Below are 22112 nucleotides of genomic sequence, written 5' to 3'. Positions count from 1 at the left end.
AACAACTACACACAAACGGCAGCTTACTACAACTTGCCGTTCAGACCAACGCCCACTTCTTGTGTATGCATGCCGCCACGATTCAATTTGAGGCTACTCTGACCAGAGGCTGCACCCTCCAGTACTGCCTGAGCACTCGATTGGACCGTACTTCAGCAGGGAATGTCGTCTATGTGCGTCCATTACAATATGAGAAGGGGCGCTATCCACTTTCGAATCGAATGCTGAGCCTGTCAGGACGAACGGCGAGGTTCGTCTATTGCACCCCGCTGTCAGAAGACGACTTGTGACCCGTTGTCTCCGCGTGGCTTCAAGCGGAAGATACCGAGAACGACGCGGCTGTCGCTTGGCTCTTTGGAGAGCGCTGGCTTGCTGATGCCGCGGCAACGTGCCGTAACGGTGACGCCCGGGCGGGGCGAATGCCGGTAGACCCTCTGCCGGCGGGCTATATAGACCCGCCAGTGTGCATTTCCACCACCACCACGATCAATGCGCAAACGTCACGGAAACTTTCTTCCACTACACCGCTACCGAACGGACACCAGGAAAGAGAGGCGTATACAGCACGCAAACTGTTCTCACACTCCGATGCGAGAGCACAGCGGAAAACGCGAAAGGCGTCGGGAAGACTGCGCTTATCCTCTCTCTCCATTGTGTGAATACGCGACGAGCGCGGCGCACTTCGAAGAGCGCGGAGCGGACACCAAGTAAGTTGGGCACCGGGAGACGCATCCATTGTGCCGCCTCGGGCTGTTCAGACACTCGGCAGTAGCATTGTGGGACCGCGCGCGTCGTCCGTTCATGCGATTCATTTGCGTGCATCACGCCACGACCTTGCCAGGGGGCAGCCGTGTATACCGGCGAGGTCAAGTGCTGGCCGTTTCTACCGTATACGAGGCGCGTACACACGGACGAACGACCCACCCGCCTGGACGCGACCTTCGCCGTTGTACGGCAGTAAAACCAAGCACGCGTGCGATCTTTGGCTTGTGACGATCGATATTCAAAATAGGTGCAAGAGCACGTGCGTGCTGCAGAACGAAAATGGGTTTTACTTCCGCATCTGCTGCCGAGAAAATTCCCTAATGCGCGTGTTAAATGGATTGACGATCACGGAAGCGACATTGTGAATACTATTTTCGTGTTCTTAAGCGGCGTGTGATACGGTCAATGAGGTGAGTAAACCAAGCGACCGACGACCTCTTTCTAAGAGTCCTTGTGCGTTATATCGCAAACTGTCTCCATTCTTTTTCAAGATTACCTCGGAAGCGATTACGCAAAATAGTCATCCCTGATATAATGCAAGATGCATGCTGAACAAACACGGAAGTTGTACATTAGTCACATTCTTGCCGTCAGCTTTCGTTAAAAATGACACTAATTGGATGTAGGTTCTTCCGTCGCCACACAATATGGAAAGCACCGGGGAGGTGACTTGAATACAGCGTAATGACATAAAAAAATATAAGACGTTCCATCAGCATTACACCTTTATCTTTGTGTTTAGGTAAAGAAAAGTGCTTTTTATCATAACAAACTCGAGGGATGGTAGCTTTGTCCACATACATGCATAGAGATGCTGCTTCAACATCCAAATGATGTATTTAAACAAAAAAGCATGATTTCTATCATTCGTAACATACCAGCCGATAAAAAGAAGCCGCATAAAAAACGATCACTTTACGCGACTTTCTCTGGGCCTCAGGAGGGCATGCCAGTGATGACAAAAGCGAGGGATTACTGAGATTACTAGCACTATAACGCGAGACTGAAATGATATAATCAACGCGCCGACTACAGCAGCCCTTCGACAGACTTCATTGGCCCTCTTTACCTTGTATCCGCTAACTATCTTTACCTTCAGCAACCTCCGCTGTTTTCCGGAAAATTATTCGTGCCTTCCGCTAATTTCCGAGAACGTTTCCCACTATAGCAGGTGCAGCGTGAGATGCAGGCTGTTACATTGCTATCGCTATGCGCGCTCATGCGCGCATATCTTTCAAGTAGAAACGTAATCATGAAGTTCTCACGCGTAGAGAATTATCTCGTCGAATGAAAGCCGAGGTGACGCCGACCGAACGAGCGAGTCCGTTCAGAAGGCGACACAATGCGCCGACGACGACAGAAAAACGGTGGGACTCACCTGCTTGAAATCGAAATCCACCACAGACGGCTTTAATTCGGCCTCCATGATGAGATCAAACCACTGGGACTGCCACTAGGCGTTGTCACGTAACCCGATGACGTAGTTCCCGGACACCCGTCGCCGCCAATGCCCTGCAGCGGAAGAAGACGATCACTGTGTTGAGTATGTGCAACTTAATTGTAAAAAAGCACAAAGCTGAAAATGGAAAACGAGATATCGAAAAGTGTCACTACAGGCGCCAAATTAGAATTACAATAAATGAGAGAGAGTCAATTTATTCTTATCCTTATTGTTTGTTTTCTTTTTTGCTTACAACAAGGAAAACGAAATGTTCACCAAAGGTCAGACCCACAACTGAAGAACCAGACCCAGTCGCGGAATTCATTTAGAGAAGTGGTTAGAGTATTTCCGATAAGCAATTATTATTATTATTATTATTATTATTATTATTATTATTATTATTATTATTATTATTATTATTATTATTGGACAAGAAAACGAAAAGAATTAAGGGGCATTCTTGCGAACCGCTTTAGCTACGCTAGTGTAGAGACACAAGCAGAACGGGATGCTGCAGCCAGCCCTAATGCATGACATTGGTGGTTTGGTTGTGTTCAGGTTGCTCCGCGCGTGTAGGAAAATACATTCAAGGAAGAAGACTATATAAACGGTGATGCGAAGGAGTGCACGCGTATACTCTCCTATGTCCCTGGCGTATAGCGAATCACTCAATACGCGCAAACTTTAACTATCCCTCAACAAATTAAGCTGTGGCATTCCCTCTCTGAATGTTTATCTACACATGTCTGGTTTCAGGATTCCCCACTTTGTTTTTGTTTTGTTTTTGTCTTCTTTTTTATCCTTTTCCTTCTTTTTCTTTTTTGTCGTGCCGCCGCTTTACCACACTGAAAAAAATAATCTTCCGAAAGTTCTTTTTCGCAAGATATTTTTCTGGATCTTACAAGTGCCGTTATCCTTTCATTTGGAGCTTTGACTCTCGGGTATACAGTAACAGCCTATAGGTTGTTTGCGCCGCCGTCCAGGAATTTATTGCTTACTCCAAGCGATTTTTCAGTTAAACTGCGTCCTTTATCATTATTGTTTCTAGTACATTTCCATTCAAGCTGCGTCATTCACTCTTTTACGTCTAGCACGTTGAATTTATCAGTTTTCGCAAATTCACAAGTGAAATTTAATTTCCATGTTCATTAAAATGTTTTACCCTCCTGAGTCTTGGCCAATCCCCCCGTATACTGGGTATGAGCCACAATGTCACATGATAACAACGACAAACGCTGGCGTTACAGTTCTGTGTCAAGATCAAGCTAAGTTTCTGATTAGCACTCATCTAACAGAACACAGTCGGCGCCAAGCTATCGATCGGTCGTCAGTCAATTAATTAATGAAACAAGCAAAATTTGTTATTGTTATGCAACAAGACAGCCGCATTCTGAAAGACTTGCTTTTATCGACAGTTTTTCGGAGATTCTATTAATGCACACGATTGCAGCCCCCCAAAAGGCCATAGATACTTCCTCTGACTTTGGCTAATGAGTGTGTGCTTCATTCCAAACGTTATCGTTCGAACGTCCACCATGCATGATAGCGATAGGCGTGATAACAATACGAACGTTGCTGCGGTGGTCGGTCGTAGAAAGAACTTACGAGACAGCAACTTTACTGCCTTAGAGACCCTAGTACGTGTCGGCAAGTAAGGAAGAGAAGAAGTGAAGGCGAGAACATGAAGGAGAGAGAACGTCTAACGTTAACTGCATGGACAGCTTTGTGAATGCATATTTCTGTTTGTATATGCCAGAAAGTTCTTTAGCTCAGACTTCGAAGCGAGCGATTTAACTTAACCATAAGGGTTCCATCACCACCACAGACGTTGGGCATAAGTTGGGCAATCTCCAATGGGCTGCGAATAAGCAGGTTGGGGGCCAGTTCTAAAGGGCATGAAAGAGAAGTCGCAGGGCGCCGACAGCGACACCCATCGGCGAGGCGTCACAGTGACGGACGACACTGGCGCGAAGCGTTTTAAAAAGCGCGTCCTCAGCAGGTGCCGCCGCAGCTAATCGAGTGGATTGGGGCGTGTACGCGCCTTGCATTGGGCACCGGCAGGAGAGAGGGGGCCCCCGTCCTTATCGAGATGGCGGATCTCGAAGCAAGTGACCTCCCCGGCACCGCGGTCGTCCTTTTGAGTTTCCACCTCCGCCAACACACACAGACACACACGCGCAAGCACACACGAATGTCGGCGTTAAAAGAAGAAAAAAAAAAAAAAAGAAGAGAGGAAAAAAGAAAAGCTGTCCATTCTTCACGGCGTGCCTCGCGCGCCGCCGAAAGCATTGTCGGCGAACAATCGGCGGGCCGATTTCTGCGGCAGATTTTTTTTATCGCCCGCGTAATACGAAGAAAAAGGCAAAGAGGACAGGGCGAAGCGTGCGACTGAGGACGGAAGCGAGAAAGAGATGGGCGCTGATTGCCATCTCCGCTTTGGCGGATCTCAGCCCCTCGACCAACTCCCCCCCTCAAAACCCCCTGCACAACATCTCCAGCGCCGGCTCCAGCACTGGCGTGGTGTATAAGATGCGACGCGATGATAAGAACGATGCGACCTGGCGCGGTTCGTTTATTTCTGATTCCCCCTCCCCGCGACCACGAGGCGAGTTCCAGCGCGGAGGGTAGCCGCCGCAAAAGGAGCCGCGGTCGACGTTCAGGAAAGAGCCATTCACTAGCGGCGATAAAGTCAGCGTGATTAGCGCCTCGCCCTCTGTGGTCTCTTGGGTTGGGTCGCCCTGCCTCCGCAACGAACCCCCTCATCCTGCCGCGTTTCAGTGCGAGCCTTACCACGTCGAGCCGCCTGCTTGTGATTTTGGTTATTCATGACGTCGTATTATAAGAACTGATTATCGCGCTGAATTGCTTCTTCGGAGAGTAGCACGCACACTGCATGAGCTACATGTGTATTTGCGGTTTTTGAATAGAGAGAGAGAGAGAGAGAGAGAGAGAGAGAGAGAGAGAGAGAGAGAGAGAGAGAGAGGCCGGCCGCGAGGTTAATCTTTCGCAACGGGATTATTATCCAACTTTCAAAACCACTGCTGTAGAGGAATGAAAGGACACCTAAAGAGACGCCGGCGCTGAGCTCACATGTATGACGGCAACAGACACCAATGACAGCGCTCTAAACAGCCACACGCCCGAAAAGCGGCGGCCACAGCTCGTCTAAACTTACTGCTCCGAAGACAAGAGCGCAGTGAACTTTTAGGCGTCTGCACGAAGTGTCTCCTCATAATACATAACCAATAGAGCTCAGCACTACTTGTATGGCACGAGTCACCGTCAACGGGCCTAAATATGAGAGACACTGAGAACAATGGAAGAGACGGAACATTTCAAGTCCTAGAAAGAAATAAAGAAAAAAGAAGGAAAGGTTTGACAGTGCCCGAATGAATACAGGTGCTTGTGATTTGTTTTCTCTTCTTTTTGGCATCGGGAGCTTTGAGAACGACATAACGATAGAATTGCGTACTCTGCTAAATGCAGTGTGCTTTGATAGATGCCATGTTTTTGTCTGCGGTGTCCTTGAAAAGCTTCCTTCGCACTAAAATTTCTGGGTTATATGCATATCCTCTGTGGTCTGCATTGCGAATAATCAAGACCTCTGAAAGCAACAAAGAAGCATAGCAAGTTATAGGGTGCGGCAAGTAACATACGCACTGACAACTATAAGCGACGAGTCTACGAAACAAGCCCGTGAGGTTCAACCGGTTCATGTGTGCGAACCTTCAGTTCTCTCTCCACCGTCCACCTCTGTTATCATCCCCTTGCGCAAAGGCATAGCGTAGCAAACCGGATGTGCGTGTGATTTACCTTCCTTTCCTTTTCTCTTTCCCTGAGCAGTATCCCATTGAAATTATGGAAGCCTTCTAAATTATCTGAACGAATTATGGCTGCGTGTGGTCTGCTCATCTGCATCTGAGTCAACAAAAGAAACTGTTTCGTTATCGGTAGACAGCAGTGTTTACAGTGACACTGGACACGCTGTTGAAGCTTTGCGCTTTGTTGTCGGCCAACCAGGCGCTTTTCTGGTTAACATACCAGCATTCTCATGTTTCCTTGTCGAGTTGTTTATCTTTAGAGGAGCTTTTCCTGACATCTGACGGGCTGAAGAACCACGAATTTCCCCATGTCACGGATACCTCGAACCGCCACTTAGGATGTATCTGCCCGCTTGCAGGGGCACAAAATGGCAACATTTACTGAGCAGTACAATGTTCCGTTTAAGTGAAGACCAATCTTGAACACTGCTTATGTAAACATTCGTTTGGTTGTAGACTTGGGTTGCTATAGGCCATGTAAAGGGGTACATTGCAATAGAGCTGCTTGGCGCAGTCCTTGACTTAGCGCTGCCGAGTCCCTGCCTTTTGGCTCTCTCTTTCCTTGTCGCCAGCATTTGCTGCTCGTTGTACGATTCAGTAAATAGCAATGTATATTCGTTAAGCTTTAAGTCAAGCCGTTAATAAGGCGCCTCGCCTTCGCGTCTTCTGTAGTCCCTATTGCGTGCCCTCCTTGCGCTACAGTGCGCATAACGTATTGCACGGGACGGTGCGGATATCCCGCGCAGTGCAGCCTCGATGCAACGACAGACGCGGTACGACCAAGCACGGAAGCCCGCGGTCGAAAGGAAGTTAACCGAGCTGCCTCGTGGAATCACCTGCCTTACACGTGTTTCGAGCCAAGCTAGACTCGACGACGGCCGGCGAGCATGTCGGCCGCGAATGCACGCAGTACACCACCACACGTGAGGGTGCCTGTGCGCATGCGTGCGCATCCTATAAGCCTGCCGAGGTGTACGGCACTAATCTCTCCCTTGCATGCGCAGGAACAATGAAGGCGCACGCTACGCTTCGCCGAGGCGCCCATTGAAAAAAAACGAGGCGTGACGGTCGAGGCAGGCCGCCTCGCCCGGCGAGCACGCGCTATGTTGAACGGCGTGTATACACATACACCCCTGCCAGCGCACTGCGCGGTGGATAAAGTGTATACGTCCATAGGCCCCGTCATCGCGGCCGCCCTGGGCCACGCCGCGCGTCCGTTTCAGCAAAGAGCGCTTGAAAGAGGAAGTGAAACGTTGTACGTTGGTGTTATACGTATAGTACAAGACTGCCGAGAGTGCGTATACTTTCTTGCGCCGTGTGGCCGAAGAGCTCCTTCCGCGTATCAAGCTGAAAATTTTACCAGGAATGATAGTTCCAGCAAGAGGCGCTAAGCAGTGTGTTTCCCTAGAAGATACCTAAATATATTGTTTGCGCCGTTTTTGATGCGCCATTTAATGTTTCACGTATACAGAAAGAGACCAGAGTCGCAGGCAACGCACTTCAGCGCAGATGCGATCCATAGCTCTGTCAGTGATGTCTGATATGCGGTATGATCACTCACCAGCATGTTACGCAGGAAAGCACTTTTTACACGTACACTCACGTATACGTAGACAAGGCAGCAATGTAGTGCTTTCTTTTTTTCGTTTTTTCCTAGTTCAGAAATACATTTATGGCCACTTACTCGCCATCGCACGACATACAGCCCGTCCTCTCAAAAGAACTAACAAGCCCTCCCGCTCACTCATAATCACTGGCACTAAGTCGCTCGCACTGGAGCACTGAAACTACACGCGCCACCAGTGGATTACATCTACGACACTAGAATGAGCGTGAGTACACACATCCTGTAGCTCAAACATGGCCGAGCACTGCAGCGCGCATGCTCGCTTCCGACCACACTACAAATATAAAGTACAAGCTCGTGTGGCTCACAGAAATTTAGTGCGTAAGACAATGCTACATGAACACAGAGAGCGATAACACTGCGGTGCTCGAACAAGCACGCCTGCTATACGCGCCCTACATTATCGGTATATTGACGAGCACGCCCCGAATTTATGTGCACGGCCAGTGCGAGTACGGATAGACTCACAGAGGGGATTCTCGCGCGATGCGAGCTGCACTCGCGGCCGGATGACAAGAGAGATGCGCGAAAGCGGCTCCTCTATTTTGCACGTGCGCCGCGCCCTCGAAGCAAAAAGGATCGAGTGTTCCGGGGCGAGAGAACCGTCCCAGTTTTTTCCGGCGGCCGGCACACCGAAGAAGCCAAGAAGCACTACTCCGTGCATGTCTCCTTCTTTCTCGCGTATACATGAGGACGCCCTTTCTTCGGGATGCTTTCGCTTTGATGGATGGGGCGTACGGCGTTGTCGTCATCTCAACAGTCTCCCCTTGCTCTTGTCGCCCTCACTCTTTTCACCGGAACCTTCGTCCATGCTCGACCCTTTCCAACACGCTCCCTCTGTCTCTTTCTCTCTGTCTCTCCGCGATGTCTTTCAGCGCACTCCATCGCATTCTCTTTTTCTTCTCCGTTTTAGCTTGTTTCTCCTTCGCGCTCAGGAAGCAAGTTCGAGCGAAGGGACCAGAACAGCAGCAGAGAACTTATAACAAGAATCGGAGCGCGCGAGAATAAAGCAAGGACGCGGGACACCAAAGCGGAAACCGAAATCGCCGCTTTCTGCGAGGGAGAGAGGAGAGTTGGCAGCAGTGCTTTCTTTTCGACAAGTGAATTAAGAGTACAGTTCGAGAAGGCGCGTAAGCAAACAGAAAGCAGCGGCAGAAGGACGAACGTCAGAAGGAAGGTGAGGAGTGGATGGATCGGGGGGGGGGGGGGGGGGGTAAGAGGAAGACAGAGCCACATAACAACGACAAGAAAATACCTTCGTTATTTTATTTTTTGGATCAGCAGCGAAAGAAAGAAAAAGCACCTCGTAGACTACCGCGAGGTGGGCACCGAAGACAGGGAATAAATGGCAATAAGAAAGAGCCTTTCTTAAAGGAGAAGGATGCACCGATCTTAGGAACGTCACGGTGCTTTTGAGAGATCGTAAAGAAATGTCTGGAAACGAAACTACGAGTAACCAAGCGAGGAAATGCCCCCCCTCTCTCTGCAGTTTATTTCTGTCTCGATTATCCACCGCCACTGCTGCTATAGCCAATGTGGTACCTACAGGACGATGCGAGGTGACATGACGCCGGGCTGTTGCGTGTTAGCGGGCTCCACGGGCAGGACCAAATAGAGGCATACAACAACAGGACGCCGCCGCCAGCGCAATATGCTGCAGACTGGAACAAACGAACTTGGCACAACAACGCTTCGCGCGCGCACCCTTCACTGCTGTCTTGGCAGCAACCTTTTCAGGGCGAGGTGTGGCGGTGTAGCGTGCGGCGCAGCATGCGTGTAAAGCCGCGGCGGGAAGCGACGCTACGTGGCGCGCCCGTCGAAAGAGAAGCAAACCGCTCGCGAGACGCAGCCTCGCTTGCGTGTCTACACAATGCGGGCTGTCTTCGCTGGACAAGGGGAGTAGACGCCGCGATGAACATGGCTGCCCCTTGTTCTCGGCTTTCAACGTGTCAAGGAGTCCGCGCAGCGCGAGCGCGCAGGCGTATACGCCGTAGGAGCCCACTCCCTCGTTCGATTTCTAGCGGTGATTTGTCTCCGCCAACAATTGGCGCAAGCCGCGCGCGTGCACGCGGGGTCTTTGCTATACAGCAGGATATTCTGCATGCGTGGAACACGCGTGAGCCGAGTGAGTGACTCACTGACGGCACACCACTCACCAGCTGGTCTCCCTCTCTCTCTCTCTTCTTGCAGCTCACCTCCTCCTCGCGGTGATCTGATTCCCATTTTGTTGTCTTTCATTTGCCGTTGCTTTGTTGTTATACGAGAGGCGAGCTCGAAAAGGCAAAGATTTGACGTCCGCCAGCCGACCGGGCAAAGGTCAGTTCCAAATCAATTCCACGCTTCTTGAAGTCCGCGCGGTGCTTCGGCAAGTGCGCGTTCGATTTGCGTGCCCAATCCTTTCACAAGCAGTTCCTGGTTCAGGACAGACGGGTGCGCTCGCACATAGAGCGGCGCGCGGCTCTAGCTTACGGAAAGCCAAGAAGAGCACTGATGCGGCGGAAGCCAAGCGTCCCCGTGCTTTTCTTGTTCTTCAGCGCCCGTTGAAGGCAAAACGGGACTGAACGTGACAGCTATGCTATTGTAACCGTCGGCCGACTGACATAACATATGCATTTTCCTGTGATTGAAGGAAAGATTCTACAGATAGTCAATACGCGGCGAATGTTCTTTTTATTATTATTATTATTATTATTATTATTATTATTATTATTATTATTATTATTATTATTATTTGTACTTCAAGAAGTTCGGAGTACTTCCTTGGCGCAGGGTTTTGAATGGTTTCGCAACCACTACGTTATATTGACACAGTTTCAGCAACTAACTTCCGTATTCTAAAACGTTCCACCTCGTCTCAATGATGATGATGATGATTGGCAGCCCCTTGGAAACGGGGCAGGGACAAATAGTCCCTTAGCCTGCTAGAGTTTATCAGATTTTACTACACCTATTGCCATCTAGGCTTTTACCTATCTGCGCTCCCTCTTAACTTGTGTGTTTAAAGCTTATATCACTATAGGTATACTGTACCATTACCTACACTTCCAATGTTTCCGGTTTCATCAATCTCTTTCCTGCTTTTCTCCCGCGAATACTCTAACATTATCTTACTTATCTCGACTGCTGAATGGATGGATGTTATGAACGTCCCCTTTGGAACGGGGCGGTGGGTTGTGCCACCAAGGGCTCGCTATTATAATGCCTAATGTCCTTCCCTAGGTCTAAAAAAAGAGAAAAAAAAAACTCAAGATGAATACCCATAACCAAATTTTCTGACCCCCTATTGTGAACTTTGTTTCTGTGCGTCTCCGTTTTTTGTCGTTTCCCTTGCTTTTCTTCTACCAATCTTCCAATCACCTCTTTCTAGTCTCTATTGCGGTCATGTTTACTTTCCCGGGAACTGCATGCATGCTCTCGCTGGAACCCAAGGGCTTCAATGAGACCAGTGGTGCCTAAATCGACCGCTGGGAAGTTATCTTCACATTCTAATAAAACATGCTCCATCGTTTCCCTAGCTTTACCGCAGCAAGCACATGTCTCTCTTCTCCCTTCTTATATCTCGCTTTTAGGTGCTTGTTCTAAGGCATCCTGATCTTGCTTCGAAAAGTAATAAGCTTCCATTTGAGTTATCATAAATTGTTTCTTTCCTGATTTCGTTTTTGCCTCTTAAGTAGTTACTCATGACAGGTTTCTTTTCCATTGCTGCCACGCATGAGATTATTTCAGCCCCTCTGACTTCCCACTTGACGTTCTTTCTTCGTGTGTTGCTTGCTCACCCTACAGGCCACATACTTGCTGGTAAGCTTCCTAGTTCTTTTCATTCACTGTGAATCAATGTTTTTCCTGTACAAGTACCTCAACATTCTCCCAGCCCATTTACTTTCTTCCATATTCCTCAGTCGTTCTTCATCATCAATTTTACTGTGAGCTTCCCTCACTTCAAAACTTGTCCAGCCCATATGACCCTGCACAGCTTCATTTGTAGTCTCCCCGTGAGCGCCCAATACGAGGCGTCCCATTGACCTTTGATTGCCATCGAGTCCTGATTGTAACCCTGATTTCAAGCAAACAACCGCATTTCCAAATGTAAGCCCCGGAACCATTACACCTTTCCACATACCCCGGAGCACCTCATACCCCCTATATCGCTCTGTGTTTCAATTGTCTGCATTTCCCTTCCTATGTACTGTTATCTTTTCCTGTGTTTCCATATATATATATATATATATATATATATATATATATATATATATATATATATATATATATATATATATATATATTGCCTTCGTTTATGCACATACCAACGTATTTATATTCTTCTACCCGAGGTATTTTTTGGCCCTGTATTGCCACTGTCTGTTCACTGTTTTCATTGAAAACCATAACACCTGATTTGTTAACGCTAAATTTTTTTTTGCTGAAAGAAATAGATAGCAGCGCCACCTCTCGCCAGAAGTGCTCACTGCGCTTTGTGATCATCCACGGTGATTCTTGAGAAGTGTAGCGTCTTCCTCAGCCGCGGGGCAGCGGTGTGCTCAACTCGCTGGTGTGGAGGAAGTGCTTCGGGTCGAGAATCGGTTGAGACTATACCGGCGTACGTGGCATAGGCAATGAGCCTCGACTTGGATGTTTTCAATCGTACAGAGCACACAACTTTATTCGCCTGCTGGTATTCACATAAATTAGGATTTCTTTCCTGTCTTTTGAGCGAACTCGGAAGGAAGAAATGCGTCAAGCTTCGGTGCCAAGTGGACGAGGATTTTCGAAAAGGAAAATACAAAAAAAAGAGAGGTGGTAATAAGAAGAACCGGCTATTTAAAAAAAAAACATTCAAATGACGTCATTTGCTGCAGTCTATGTGGCAGCACAAATAGCGCACGTTTCCAAAGGTTGGAGGGGGTGTGGGCAGACACGACCTTTTGTGATCGCTAAAAGACAAAATGGAGGCTTGCAACGAGAGGGCATGAAAATTGTTGCCAGCGCCGACGAGCTGAGGACGGCGAGGATATAGATGATGCTGGAGCTCCCATACTGAAGTGGTGTTAGACGTGGTATACATCCTGGGGCAATTCTCTGGTGGCACCAAAGATCGGAATGCATTGGTTTACTGAAATAAGTTCGTCCGCAAAATACTGCCAACCCATAAATATAGCCTTTTTGCAACACAGGAATTCTTGTTTGCTTGTCATTTCCTCTTTTTTTTTTTTTTCGAACGTCTGGCAGGCGCTTAGATTTAACTAATCAGAACGATTAAAAAAAAAGCACACATAGAGTATGTTTTACTGGCTTGCCTGCTTGCTTTTTTTTCCTTTTTTTGCGATGTCTGACATGGTATTTCGTGCTAAAAAACTCTCCCTATCGACACTTCGGCTGCGTGTTGGTTTGTTAGATCGTAGGTTGACTGTACAACCTTCTGTTCTCCTGTCACTCTCCTATCCTCAGCGGCCGATAATTCGGGCCAGCTGCCTGTTAATCCGGGGTTGTTTTAACACATAGTGCAATCTAGTATCTTTACATTGATTGTAACCGTCCGGCTTTTGGTTGGTAATTCATTATTTCACAATTTCGGGAGTTTTACAGCGAAGCTGTTAGCCTGTAGTTGATCGGGATATTTCCTAGCGTGTTCATAAAAAAAGAAGAAAAAAAAATACGCAGCTGGAAACGGGGTTTGTGTTCGAGTCTGCGCGTAACAGAATTACGTTTTGTCGTATATTCGAATTAGAATGCGATGCTATCTTGTCTGTAGGTTGTGTACAAGTCGTACTTTACAAATTTTCTGACACACTTTACTTTGACAAATGCAATAAGTTCAATAACGCACGTGGGATTAGTTCAATAATGCACTTGGGCCAGTGGGGGGGGGGGGGGGGAGGGGAGATAAAGAACGAACGCCAGCTGGAAGGCTTTGCGCTTGAGTTTCCGCGTAACTGAATTATGCTTTCTCGTATATTCGAATTACAATCCGAAGCTATCATGTCTGCAGCTTGCGTGCAAGTCGTGCTTTGCACAATTTCCGACGTAATTTACCCTAAACCATTTATTTAGTTCAATAACGCACTTGCGCTTGGTGGAGGGCCTAGAAGAATGAGGACGGATGCTGCACTTCCACACGCGTGCGAGCGCGCGGGACATACGTCACTTGTGGTGGCGGTGCTTGTGTAACGTCGTCTAATGTCAGTGGGGGTGGTGGTGGTGGTGGCTGTCTAACCTCAGCACCAGCTTCGCTGTATATCCACTTTCACAGGGTGGGATGGAGGCGGATTGTTTCGCTTTATTGCGATAGCAGTTATATGGAGTGCTCCAGGCGCATTTCTTGCGGCGCCATCGGCGTCGCCGTGATGTCCCGTACAATGTCCAAGGGCGATAACACCGTCGCAGCGCGCCCTACGCTGTACGTGCGATTGAAAGCGTGCGAAGGGAGCCGACGATCCCGGCTCAGGCTTGCAAGTTTGCGTCTAATTAGCGACGCACAGCACGAAGGTCACTTCGCTCGCTGCTGCTGCCGCGCTTGGTCACGCCAGCGTTTCTACAGCGAGTGCCAAGGGTCATCGATTGCGATGTGTTCATGTTTGCTGTGCGGGAGGACACCGTGCTTGTTAATTTGGTTAGCAAGCGAATGTCTAGAAGTCGATACAGCCGATAAAAGTGCCATCCTTACTTCGCACGGCTGTCTGCTAATTTGCTATCGCAATTTGAAACGGTGGAGCATATCCCATTTGAGTGTCGAGCGTATGCCGACGAGCGTGCGTTCTATGAACATTGCATGCATTCGCTTACACCTTATGTCATTTGACTGTGTCTTATAGGCCCTTTCACTTGCCTCCCACAACAGAAGCGTGCGCTGATCTTTTTATTCACATACTTAGAAAACATTTGGTCAACTCGACAAACTTTAGTTCTACTCTGTCACCCTCATCTACCTTTCACGCTGCGAATTCTGTCACCTCATTGTAGGACGGTGCATACACTGAAGGAATTTAGCATAGCACGCCGTTGCCCATGAGTCCGAAAACTCAGTGCCCATTTGCTTTAACTTATTCCTTTTTTGCGCCTTTCTCCTTTTTTCTTTCTCTCCCCAATTCCCTCCACCACGCAGAGTAGCATGTCAGCGATGTCTGTACACGGGCTAAAATCTCTGCATTTCATTAAAGGGTTCTCTCTCTCTCTCTCTCTCTCTCTCGCAGTCGATGCTTCACCTGTCTGGCGAAACCGCGATGTTTCTTTAATGTCGAGCTCGATTCTGCTTCCTGGCGATTATCTCGGAGCGCTTGCATTGCCCGCACGGAATCGACACGAGCACCAACTGCACGCATGTGTTGTAAAATTGTGCTACGTAGAATTCGTGCACATTACTACGGAGTTCCCACAGTCCAGGGACACAGCTCTGAGAATATTCACCTAATATGCGCGCTTGGCCCAACGCCTCTCTGCATTTGGCCCGTTGTATCGCCCTGTTTTCCTCTTTCTATTCCCCCTTTTCAGTATATATGATTGTCTCGCAAATGCCAATTTCACTCCTCCGCTCTACACTTTGGCCCAGAGAGAAAAGTTGCTACCCTTAGTGCAGGGTAGCAAACCGGATGCTTGACTGGTTGACTTCTCTGTCTCTCCTGTCCTTGCTTTCTCTCTCTCATCTAATGCCACCACGATGCGCGCCCTTCAATGGGCGAAGAATGTCTGATCACATCAGTCGGCAAACATTCCAACGGTCGCCAGAAAAACTGGCAGCAGCCGTCTGGAATGGCAATATTACTTATATTCAAAAGTGTGCACTGGATAACGTCATTGTGTTCTCACCGAACTTTTCTCTCTGGGCCAAAGTGTAGAGCGGAGGAGTGAAATTGGCATTTGCGAGACAATCATATATATACTGAATTAACAGTCAAAACACGTGACCTTCAGTCTGTTGCAAGGAGGTGAAGAAACCTTGTTTTACGCTTGCCTGCAGCGTGTGACTGCGGCCGCCCGACGCTCGGTATAGACACGTCGCCACGCACCCAGCTCACACAGAAGTCAATCTCAAGCTCCGTCCTACAGCTACAAAAGACACGTGAGCAGTTTCACGCACCACTGCTCGTCGACGATCATGCCTTCGAGCGTCGTTCCGAGCAGCATTCGCTGCAGACCACGCGAGGAATACGTCGTGCGGAGCGCATAGTCTCGGAGTACAAGGTTACGCGGGCATCCGCCCAACGATGCGGCGCCATCGCGCGTCGGAGAAACGCAGTGAAGCCGTCGGCGCTGCTGCTGCTGCTGATACAAGCGGCGCTGCCGCTGCCGGACGCCAGGGATCCGAGGAGGCTCCGGCGGCAGCTCGCCCCGCTGTCTGATGGGCTCCTCGCGTGACCAGGCCACATCACCTCGCGTGACGGCCATTTTGTCCTCCTTTTGTACCAGCCTCCACACCGACGACCGCGGCTGCCACAGCTCTCAGCCTGCGCCGGCGGCGAGGAACACAACTGGAGATAACGCCTCCCACGAGCATAGCCGCCGATGAGACGCCGCCGCCACTCCCGCGCCTGTGTGTATATATATGCATGCACTGTAAGCCTGTGGCTTGTGTGCATACGTATACGGAGGCAGCTCTATAAATACGGGTTCGATTCGACCGACACGTCTCGTCAGGAGGCTTAAACCTCACGCGCGTTCAGATCGTATCGCCTAATGCAGAGACGTTAGTGTGCGCCTTGGCGTGAAAACATTCGTTAGGGGGAAAACATTCGTTAGAAGGTGTCGCGCGAAGTGGTTACACTGACTGAGCAGACGGCGGAGGTTGGTATTTTAGGCTCGTTTAGGCGCTTGCGTGTGCGCGTGCGTGCTTGCGATGTACAAATAACGGAACTTGCCGTGTTATAAGACTATTAGTTATACGTATATATAGAAACGCTGCATCGAAATCTCTTTCAGTATTTCATGAAAGAAAGAAAGAAAAAACTCGAAACCGTTTCTGTGTCTTTTGCACATAGCATGCTGCGTCAGTGCGACTTCATGGTATATGTCTCGAATTAAGGCTCTACACTCCTGTGGCTCATGACCATGCGACTGCTTAAATCAGGCGGCGTCTGCCAGTACGTGTCAGATGACGACCGCGGCTTGTTTCGGCGGTTGACAGTTCTCAATGAACACTTGTCCCTCCTCGCAGACTCCGCACAGCCGCCAGCACTGTCTGCGTGTCTCGTTAGCGAACGTAAAATGCGAGGCACTGGCATCGTATTCCCGACGGATCTTCAACGTGGCGCTACGTGGTGTCGCGGCGTCCGGTTTATGCTGTCATACGACCGCGCAGTAATGCAGGCCGAGGTATATATTTTGCAAGTGGTTGACGATTGAAGCGGAAACACCAGGATGCGCATTGTCTACTTAATTATCGCATGCTTATTGCGCAGTGTGATATGTGTAAACAAACGGGCGTATATTGTAGACATAAAGTGCAGACTATACACTGGCATGCCTCTCTTTGTCACTTTAAATAGAGTATTTGCCAAGTAACTGCTGACATTTCGGCCACTTAATGCCTGAGGAAAAATGTAATGGAAGTAGACTGCACCAAAAAGCATTTACGCCCGGCAGCGACCCCCCCTACTTCGTGACGTCACGCTCTGCGGCCGGCCTCTACTGAACATACGTTCGTTGTGGTGGTGGCCGCTTAAGTACGCACAGTTCCATTCCGTTACCAGCTGGCGGCGTTAAGTGAAGTGAGTAACGAAGTTCGTTGCACCAAACGCGAACGCTGTAGAGTGCGCCGCTGCATTTGAGCGCGGAGGAGCGGCACGTGCAGTACGGGCGCAGTATGCACGCCACGTCGACCGCCACCAGATGGAGAAAACCACGTGAGGATAAACCCCGCTCCCCTCATCCTCCCACTCACCCTTCCGCACAAAGGAGTAGGCGGCGCAAACAAAGCGAAGGTGGCACCAATCGCGTCGGGAAAAAAAAATCGTGGCAAAAAACGGAAGACTTTCGAAATAAGAGAGGACGCACTGATTCAGATTGGTTGGAACGTGGACAACGGTAAAATCTCGGGCACCAATTGAAAGCGACGGGCGAAGAACAAAATAACATAATAATAAAAAGAAAACGGCAAAAAGTGTAGTAAAGCCGAGAAGTAGACGCCAACATATATATATATATATATATATATATATATATATATACTTGTTTTCTTTCGTTAGATTTACTTTCGTTTCGACGAGGCACAACAGAGTGTGCACGCTTGCATTAAATCACACAAAACGTGCTGGCGAAAACCAAACGTCATCCTCAAAGCCCACCATTTAGAATCCCTGCTGATTCTCGGTTAAAGCAAGAAAAAAAAAAAACATCAGGAACACGCCGCAAAGCTGGAGGAGATAGAGAGAGAGAGAGAGAGAAATAAAACGTTCGTGCACACCAACGGCTTACGCACATTTGCAGAGAGCAGAAGCGAAACGACTGTTCTTAAAACGCGCTCTACGAGAGGATAAATAGAGAGGCCCGCATAGAACCGAACACAGGGTGCTCAAAAGGGAGGGCGAGGACAGCCGCTCGCAATGAAAGCAAAAAGGACGGAGGCTGGGAGGGCGGAAAAAAAGGTGGGAAAGGGGCGTGGAAAAAGAGGTAGAGGAGGGTCGCAGAACGCCAGCGTGAATGGGAGCCTGAAAAGAGTCAGCGCGGTACAAACCAACCGGATGCTTTCCGCTTGTCCGATTCGGAAGATTGATGTCCATTTCCGCGGATAGCGGTTATGAAAGCAGCCGAGTGGATTGGGGGCTGACTACAGCAGCGAGCGGGGATTGAGGCGCCACGCCAAGAAAGGTCCGCGGTGGCAGGCGCTTGAGTGACGCAGCGCAAGCCGCTGAGAGCGCGGATTAAGAGCGTTTGGGCCGCGGATTAAATCCGAGCAGGGACAGACCCACGGCGAGCCGCTCGCGGCGTGCTCCGGCAGCCGTGAACACGGGGCATGGGAAGAGTAGGGCGAACTGTGCCCTTCTCTCTCTTCCTTTCTTTCTCTCTCTCAGTCTACGTACCACTTGGTACGAGGTGACGTCAAATAGCGCGCCACAAACGCGACGCCGCAGAACGTGTCAAAGTCGGCTTAAAGGGCGGCATTGTGAGTGCGGATTTGTGGCTACAAACCAAAAGCGTGCGCCGGCGGTCGAGCGCCCAGGTTGCGGTGCGAGCTTCGCTGACAGCTTTATCTTCCAGCACGGGCACTTAGCGGCCGCATCCCCGAGGTGCGCATCAAACGCCGACGCGCTGACAGACATGCCTCTTACATTTACATCCGTTCTTAACGATTCACGCACATACAGAGAGAAGGAAAAATAAAAAAAAGAAACACGAGTGAGCGTGTTACGGGCCATTTTTCGTCTATCCTGACTTCTCAGCGTATATTTGGCGATACCGTTGGCTACGACACTGAATATGCCAGCAGCTAGTAGCATTAAGACGTGTGAACTATACGGCTTCGCTTAAGCTACTGACTCCTCGTTGCTGACTTTGCAAGTTCACTTCACGGAAGTTATGGTGTATTTCACAGGTCGATCTGGATGCGGGCGCCGAAATATTGGATGCGTTCGGATTTTGTCTATCCGAATCTGCCAACGGAGAGCGAAACATTCTCTGCCAGGGGATTACATGGGAAGTTGTTGCGCACATGTCACACAAATCCGTTCCGAAAATGGTGCCGAACTTAGATGGCAGAGTCACCGACCCACAGGGCTGGCACAATGTTGCGTACCGATATTACGCGAAGACGAAAGCAACGCGTTCTTGGCGTCCTGTTTACGTCCGAATCCACACCGCGGTGGCGAAGCGAGTTGATCCGAAAAAAAAGACCAGCCATGAAAGCGGGAACGCGCTCCAGATCGATCAGAGGAAAACAGACTCTACCCGCCGTGGTTGCTTAGTGGCTTTGGTGTTGCGCTGCTAAGCACGAGGTCGCGGGATCAAATCCCGGCGGCCGTATTTGGATGGGCGCGAAATGCAAAAACACCCGTGTACTTGGATTCAGGTGCTCGTTAAAGAACCCCAGGTGGTTAAAATTAATCCAGAGTCAACCCACTACGGCGTGCCTCATAATCACATTGTGGTTTTGGCACGTTGAACACCATAATTAAATTTTTTTAACGGATTCGCCGCCATTGAGCACGAAATCTTGATCCGCATCAACCAGCAAAACAAAAAATATGCATAATTAATTATTGCTTAAACATTAAGCACTATTGTCACGAACCTCACCTGGGGACAATTTTACTAGTTTATATAATAACCAAATTCAACATCAGTGTTGCATGAAGAAAACAGCGATAGGTCAAGAAAGACGCAGACACGAATTCGGGTGGAAGTAATCTCATTTGTGCTAATCATGTAGGCACCATTTTTTTCTTAATCTACAGAAATTCGGGCGCGCCAAAGCTGTAGTATCTGCCAGCGACGTCGAAGTGGTGTCGAACTGATGCGCCAGTGATGTTTATAGGCGCTGAATCATACGTACCTTACGGACAGCAAAACAGGTGAAGCGGTGAATAATTATAAGAGTTCTGCGGAAATCCGCTGTAGGCAGAGGAATCTTTGTGAAAGGCAAAATTAGCACCCAAAAGCGAGGACGCAGCCTTTGCAGCATCGTGCTACTTTCAGGTGGATGGTAACTTTCCTGTTAAAAAAATATAATTAGAAGAAAGAAAGAAAGAAAGAAAGAAAGAAAGAAAGAAAGAAAGAAAGAAAGAAAGAAAGAAAGAAAGAAAGAAAGAAAGTGTAGTGCATGAACTTCCACCATCTGGCACTAAACGACCGACAAGCACGAGTACGATCAGTTCAAATAAAGGTGGTAGAGATACTGCTGCTGTATACCACGTGTCCCAGCTATAGCGTTAGCCAAGCTGCTAGAAGAAAAAGGATGAATAAAAATACCTGGTGCAAGACACAATTATGAAACGTATACGGTGTTCGTTCGTTGCAAGTCTAACGACCGAACACCGTATCGGTCTTAAAACCGTATCTCACACCGTGTTCCTTTCTTTCTTCTTTTTTTTTCCTTTAACAGCTTGGCTTGAGTCAGCTGGGACACCCTATATACTTAATCTACTCATTGCTTCAAACCCCCATCCGCAGCACGTACATTTCTTTCTATACAATTTGTTCCTGCTTTCCCTCAGCAGCATTACTGGGCGGAGATATCCACGATGATAATTTCCCTCATCCATTTTTTTTTTCTCACCTTTCGCCATTTCTTCACACACCACCGTATCGCCGGGATCTGCTATGCACGCGGCGCGATGCGTGATGAGGAAATAACCGAATCGAAGGAAAAGAAGCGCTGCAAAGTGCGCGGCTCATGTGTGTTTGCTTTCTCAGCTAGAGAAAAAAAAAGAATGTCCCGCAATTTGCCGCTCGTTCGAACACCGTTTTATAACGTGTCCGTGCGGGATAACAACTTGCTGCAGGCAGTGGAACTGCGGCTGAATCAAGAGAAATTAGGAATCGGCCACAGAAATCCGCGACTGAGCAAGCGAAACGGAACTGGCGCAAGAAAAAGGAAAAAAAAGTTCTGGGAAGCACGGAGAAATCGCCGCCAGGCCAAGGCGGAGCCAATGTGTCGGCGCGAACGCTGTAACACGATGTGGACTCGCGGAAGCGCAAGGCGTGTCGATGAGCGGGAGATGAGTCAGCGCAAATTGAGTTGGCGAGTTTTCGCGGTTAACGACACGGTGGCGCTAACAAGCAAATCGGCCGATTAGGTGAGCCAGAAACTGCTGCAAGTGTAGGATGCGGAGGAGGCTGCTGGGCAGGGAGAAGTTCGTCACCAAGTACGACTCCCTTCATGCGTGAAGTGGTGAAGTGCCAGGGATATGAGTGTGGGAGTGCACACGCCTCGGGCTCTTCGGCGTCATCTCTACGTATTTCACCCAAGTTATAACGGTTATTTGCGTGCCCAATCGACAGAACAGTGAGGAACAAACTTCTTTTTCGTACATATATCTGGGGGCGCGCGCTCTCGAGTTATCGCATTCGGGCAAAGTTCCACTCCCGAATGACGTGCGACGACTAACTTCAGAGTCCGATAAAAGCGATAGAGCCCATCAAGTACTCTTTTTCTGTTGCAGAACGAATCAAAAGGGAATAACCGAAGTATTCTCATGTCTCATTCTCTGCACAGAAACCGATTCATAATAAAACAGAACAGAATTCGACTGGTGGTCTGGAACCAGATAAGGTGCATCGACAATTGTCCTTTAGATTCTGAGAGTGCGGAGTTTCTGGCATTCCTTAACCACTGATCGAAATGAATTGCCTGTAATGCCTGAAATGAGAAAGCCTGAAATGGGAACGCCTGAAATGGGAACGCCTTAAATGCATTGACGTATAATTTATCATTTACCCAGAAAACCTCCCTTGCGCAGTGCATGCACGACGAAAATTGTGCTGAACACCAGTGCCTTTCTTGTTTGCGTTCTTGTTGGGCAGGAACTTCGTG

At 48.9% G+C, this 22112-nt stretch overlaps 1 protein-coding gene across 2 annotated transcripts in view; it reads right to left on the bottom strand.

The window, feature by feature from the left end:
- The window catches only part of LOC142571917 (transcription factor Sp9-like), a 172715-nt gene that overhangs the window by 31514 nt on the left and 119089 nt on the right, over nucleotides 1-22112 (bottom strand). For both annotated transcript variants that reach the window (XM_075680627.1, XM_075680626.1), the window contains one exon: nucleotides 2144-2277. In XM_075680627.1, coding sequence (XP_075536742.1) covers nucleotides 2144-2191 — 48 coding nt within the window. In that variant the 5' untranslated portion in view covers nucleotides 2192-2277. The remainder of the gene's footprint in view (nucleotides 1-2143; nucleotides 2278-22112) is intronic.

Source organism: Dermacentor variabilis, chromosome 2 (assembly GCF_050947875.1).
Source record: "Dermacentor variabilis isolate Ectoservices chromosome 2, ASM5094787v1, whole genome shotgun sequence".
Taxonomy (NCBI): domain Eukaryota; kingdom Metazoa; phylum Arthropoda; class Arachnida; order Ixodida; family Ixodidae; genus Dermacentor; species Dermacentor variabilis.
This window is presented reverse-complemented; position numbering and strand designations above follow the sequence as displayed.